This window comes from Corylus avellana, chromosome 2, assembly GCF_965113065.1.
Source record: "Corylus avellana chromosome 2, dhCorAvel1.hap1.2, whole genome shotgun sequence".
Taxonomy (NCBI): domain Eukaryota; kingdom Viridiplantae; phylum Streptophyta; class Magnoliopsida; order Fagales; family Betulaceae; genus Corylus; species Corylus avellana.
In genome coordinates this window covers 13,882,008-13,887,945 of record NC_142491.1, presented here as the reverse complement: position 1 = coordinate 13,887,945, position 5,938 = coordinate 13,882,008, and the positions used below count along the sequence as shown (strand labels likewise).

General features: G+C 32.2%; 1 protein-coding gene across 1 annotated transcript; it reads left to right on the top strand.

Annotated features, from left to right (window-relative positions):
* The first annotated feature begins 1,779 nt into the window (after positions 1-1,779).
* LOC132171636 (uncharacterized) lies at positions 1,780-5,565 on the top strand. Its single transcript, XM_088512576.1, has 6 exons — positions 1,780-2,575; positions 2,687-2,836; positions 3,264-3,409; positions 3,632-3,659; positions 3,815-4,248; positions 4,933-5,565. The coding sequence occupies exons 1-6, from the start codon at positions 1,780-1,782 to the stop codon at positions 5,563-5,565; spliced, it is 2,187 nt and encodes a 728-aa protein (XP_088368702.1).
* The last annotated feature ends 373 nt before the right edge of the window (positions 5,566-5,938 follow it).

Here is a 5,938-nt window from a genome sequence, read left to right as displayed (position 1 = left end):
ATATAGAGAATTTGATGTGAGTATGTTTTTGTGATTTTTTTTGAAATTTTTCTTAAACATAATGAAGAGAATGACTTATAGGACATATGCAGCTAATGCTTTAAATTATTAAAAAATTGCAATGTATCCTTTTTATATTAAAATAATCCGAAGTGAATAAGTTTTAATAGTTTTGAGATATATTGCTTAAGTAAAGATATAAGGAGGACTCAAAGTGACTATAGTTTAACTGTTATTACAATACTTTGAGAGTTGTTTATTTTCTATAGGGTGACTAGAGTTTTCTTTTCCCTCCCTTTCTGAATTACTTTTCATCTTCAGAATTTTTTTTTTTTTTTTTTTAGTAAGCTAAAAAAAAAAAGGGAAAAAAGAGAAAAGGAAATAAAGAGTACTATGAGCATCAACATCTAATTATCAACACGGATAATTTGATTACCAGCATGGAGGCTGTTATAAAAACGTTGTCGTTTTTGTCCAAAAATAATGCGGGATCTACTGGCGAGGTTTCTGAAATTTTCCCACAAAACTTTTTTAATCTCCCATGCACCCACTTTCATTAAAGTATATTTTCATTATTTCTAAATACTTTTCTAATTTTTAATATGTTTGATAGAAAATATAAATTTGGATATGAAAGATTAATTAACAAAAAGGGAAAGAAATTTAATTCAATGACTTACAAAAAGGAACTTTTGATAAATTTGTAGCTAAAAACAAACAAAATATTACATCAAATCGAGCTAAAGAATGAATAATTGAAAAATCAATCTTTGAAATAGAATTAGAAGACAATATTGAAACAATAAAATAAAATGATATTGTTAATTAGATTTATAAAATCCTTGTTACCATCGACGAAATGGATCAGTCAAATTAACTATTAAGAATAATATACTAACAAAACAATTGTATATTTAAATTTGATTAGTCAATTGTCATCTAAAAAAATCAAGAAAAATGATTTTTAATATAAAAATTTATTATATTACAATTTTAAAATAAAAAATGTCTTATCTTAACTTTTTGCCTTAAGCCTCAATTTCATGGAGCTGTCCATAGATAGAAGAAGGAAGACAAACTCAAGGACTTAAAAAATAAAAATAAAAACCCATGAAACAATTTGAAAAAAGATCCAAAACTCAAGAATTAATATAATAATTTTCATAAAACGTAAATCCGAAACGAGACTGGGCGGACATCTTGACGCTTATAACCTCCTTCCCAAAGAGTCAAGTCTTCCCTCTGGAGTAAAATCTTAGTCCGGCCACCATGTCCAGATATTGGAAGGATATATGATATATACAGAATAGGAATACTGGACTTACTCTTATTTATTTATACAATTTTGCACACTTATAGGTGACTTTTAAAATCACAATTGTATCAAAATTTAATAAAGATCCATCTCATATTTATTGCCATTCTACTAACTTGGGAACCCAGATATTGATTTTTAAGAAATCTAAACATGTAAGGAAACATTTGTCATATGTTAGAGTGGGTTGAAAATTTTTTTTTCCAAATCAATTTGAAGGAAATTTGTTGGAAGAAATTTGTGTCGGAGTGAGGATGTTGTTTTACTACAAGAGTTATATGAGTAATAAAGCTAAGAATATATGTATCGTAAATACAGTTGTTATATTTATAAATTGCATTTTCTAGGGGAGTAGTGATGTAGTTGCCCACTGCAGTTGCCCTGTTTGAGAACGGGTATCATTTTGCTTCTTTATATCGCTTCCGAGTCTCACCTAACATGTTTCTTAATTTGACAGATTAAGAATGGCAGCAAATAATCTCTCAAGCACAATCGTTCTTGAACTTCTTAGAAATGACAATTATGCGAATTGGTGTGCTTGGATGAAAAATTATTTGTTGGCTCAAGATCTTTGGGACATTGTCCAAGCAACCACCGAACCTCCTAAACAACATCGTGATGTAGTTGGATTTAAGGCATGGACAAAGAATAATGCTGCAGCTTTACATGCAATTCTAATTTCATGTGAGGTGGACATACTACCGGAGATTAGGGAAATCATTTCTGCCAAAAAAGTCTGGGATAAATTGGCTAGAAAGTATGGACCAGAAGACTCATCAAGCACCCCAGGTCAGCAGTATGAGCGCTTACGTACGGCTATCAATAATGGTAACTGGGATGCTGCAAGAGATTTCCTTAACAACAATGAAGAAGCAAAGACTGCAAGAATTACAGACCGTGGATCTACTGTTCTTCACGTGGCTGTCTTTGCAGGAAATAGGGAAATTGTCAAGAATTTAGTGAAGTTATTGTCGGAGAAGGAATTAGAAATCAAAGACGATGAAGGTTCTACAGCACTAGCCTGGGCTGCCGTTCAACAAAATAATACTGCAGGGATGTTAGATTGCATGCTTAGAAAGAACACTAACTTACTTGACATCCCAGACAATTCCAATCGTATTCCACTTATAGCGGCTCTAGAGTATGGAAATATAGAAGTGGCTCGCTATCTCTATTCTGCCTCTCTGAATTGTGATCAAAGATTAAGCAACATCAATGCTTCCACGGTTCTTACCCAGTTCATACTTGTCAATAATTTTGGTAAGGATCCAAATTATTCATTCTCCTTTTTTGTCCATTCGATGCTTTGAAATTATATTGAATAATTCTGCTTTTGTTAATTAATTCTGTCTCTACCGTACAACACAATAGATCTTGCTCTGCACTTCCTCCAGCGTTGCCCACGTGCTGCTATTGTTCCAAACATGTATGATAGTTCCCCTTTGGCCGCATTGGCTGAGAAGTCTTCTGCGTTCCCGAGTGGAATGCAGCTCGACCCTGAGGAAAAACCGATCAACGACAGTGAGTATAAATATTTATATATGTTTCTTTTTTACTTGTCGTTTTTTAATTTTTTCTATTTTTATTTTTTCAAAATTAAACGCTTGCATGTTTGCACAGTCCAAATTAGTCTTTTAGCATGTAATGTTTAAAGTTACATATCTTTATGAATTGTGTTTCCTTTTTAATTGCTTGAAAAGAAAAGACGGAGGGATAACATCGTTCGGTTATATTTCTACCACTTTTTTAGGTTTGTTAAATTAAAAATTTATGAGTTTATGAATATGAGAGAAGTGACCATCTTCTGTTTTTTCCAATCCATTAACTTTTAGAGTTTCATATATATATATATATATATATTGTTGAGTACATTGCACATTTGTATGTTTTCTTCGGGTTTAAAGTATGACAAAGAGGTATAGTATTTATTTGACTTTTTTGTTGAAAGGTATACCCATTCCTTCCGAACATTCCTCCAATGAAATTGAGATAGATATTCATAGCCCAAGTGAACACCAAAGTGATCAAGCAGGCATTAACAGATCAGGTAAGTCATCGCCTAAACTCTCTCTCTTAAGATTTATATGCGCCTTCGTCTACATGTACACACCTTATAATAGCCGAGTATATATCACATTCAATCAGTCAAACTTTTCAACATATTTATGGGACTGGGTTTCATGTTCACTTTGCAGTACTGCTACAACTATTTCATCAAATACATTCGAAACTCTTTCAGATCTACTCGATTAATTTCATATCTTTGAAATAAATATTATTAGATTAATTAGACTTTCGTATGACCGATGTTTTCAGAAACATTCGAAACTCCTTCAGCTCTTTGGTATTAGTTCACTCGATTAATTTCATATATTTATGATAAATATTATTAATCTTTCTTATATCCTTCTTCAATTGTTTTTTTTTTCTTCTCATCAATCTATTATTCTTCTTTTGATCTAGTTGAGTGAATGATGCAATGATTATTGATTGACCTAGGAATCAAGACAAATTTATTAGTTGAACTAAAGAAGCTCCATCACCAGGCCCTTCAACTTCGATCTGAAATGTGCAGTCAAGTAAAGCAAATGAATGTGGATTATGTTAGTGGAGCCATCTTACAAGCCATCAAGGGAGGGGATTTTGATTTTATTGATGAGATACTTAAAGTACATCACCATCTTCTATATACCACTGATACAATGGGAAGAAACATATTGTTTTACGCTGTCCTATATCGGCAAGATAAGATTTTTCGCCATATCTTGCAAAAAATAAGCAAACTTGATGCGAAAAATTCAATTATGAATGCTCGGGATAAATCAAGTAACACTATCTTGCACATGGCAGCGATGTTAGAATCATCCACTAAAAGTGATCGGCTTAAGGGCCGTAAAGTTTTGAAGATACAGAGCGAACTTGAATGGTTTAAGGTGATATCTCTTGATCTTATTTTTCTAATGTGCTTACATTTATATGTTTTTGATTGTTTCAAGGTATTTTAAATCAAATGAAATTTTACTAGCCTATAAAATAAGGAAACTTTTACCTTTTCAAATGTCTCTCTTTTCATTGATCAAACCTATAAAACATTCCCTTTTCAAGAAGTTTCATTAGACAACAAGGGTCGATCGGTGACAACTACCCTCCTAATAGATTAATGTCTTCGTTCAAGAATTGTTATAGTATGTTAGTTCTACTTTTGAATACTAAACTTTCAAAGATCATGAAGAATTGGGCGGGTACCTTGTAACAAATTAGAAGGCCTTGAATTAACTTGAAGAAGTTGAACTACCTCATTGATCAATTAGAAAGTGAAAACTCATTATTCCACATTCATCATAAAACTAGAATGAAGTTGAGTGTTGCTACCATAAACTAAATTGTTACTTTCTTTTTGCGTATTTATAAATAAGGATTTCAATCATATATGATTTCAACAAGATGTTATGGTTCATAGTTATAAAAATCTGAATTCCATTTCTTTAAGATATTTATGCTACTTGGAAATAAGAGATTTAATGGATAGCAAGAGATAACACAAAAGGAAGCATGGATTCATTTGTCTATATATTGCTTCAATTTCTAATTTCTATGGTTTTGTTCAATAAATGTAGAAGGTGGAGAGACAATGCCTTCCTTGGATTAAGGAAATTCGAAATGATACAAATATGACGGCCAAAGAACTTTTTACCCATAACCACAAGGACATGATGAAGGAAGGAGATAAATGGATGAAAGGCACGGCAACTGCATCTACAGTGATAGGAACTCTCATTGTTACCATTATGTTCAGTGCAGCATTCATTGTTCCGGGTGGTAATGATCAAAATACAGGATTTCCAATATTCTCACATAAAAAGTTATATATGGTCTTTATCATATGTGATGCATTATCACTCTTCTATTCCTCATATTCAGTATTGATCTTTCTTCACATCCTTACATTGGGTCATAGAGAAGAAGATTTTTTACAAGTGGTTCCTGGGAAGATGATATTGGGATATTACACTCTTTTCTTCTCTATTGCAACTATGATGATCACCTTTTGTGCTGCTCTTTTCATTATGCTACCCCAAAAATTAGGGATACTCATTCTTGTCATTATCTTGGCTCTTGGTCCTGTCCTCTTTTTCCAATCAATGCTGTCACGCCTTGAAAGAGCTCTAAGTCACGATAAGTCTTTTCCGATGGTGATCTATTCACTCGATCTGTTTTTGCCTCGCTATGAGTTTGTAATGAACAATTGATGATCATTCAGCTTATGATGTATTAATATTAAGCATATTGGTCTGATCATGATTGTCGGGTGGTTAGACATTTTATGATGAAATAAGATAAATTGATTTGTCATATATCAATGGTAGATTTTATTTTTCTTTAGGGATAAATGCAAAATTGGTCCATGTGGTTTTTCTTTATGGACAAACTCAAGGAGTTAAAAAATAAAAACGCATGAAACAATTTGAAAAAAGATCCAAAACTTAAGAAGTAATGTAATAATTTTCACAAAACATAAATCCAAAAACACGGCTAGATGGAGAAAAGATAATATTTTATTGGATGTCTACCCACCCAACTGTAGGAAGTACAGACAAAGAGTCCAATCTCACTACAAAAAAC

Excerpts from the sequence above, each read along its gene's own strand:
- LOC132171636 (XM_088512576.1), top strand. The coding sequence starts at position 1,780 with ATGGCAGCAAATAATCTCTCAAGCACAATCGTTCTTGAACTTCTTAGA. Across the intron at positions 2,576-2,686 it reads CATACTTGTCAATAATTTTG|ATCTTGCTCTGCACTTCCTC; the intron begins GTAAGGATCCAA and ends ACAACACAATAG. Across the intron at positions 4,249-4,932 it reads GCGAACTTGAATGGTTTAAG|AAGGTGGAGAGACAATGCCT; the intron begins GTGATATCTCTT and ends CAATAAATGTAG.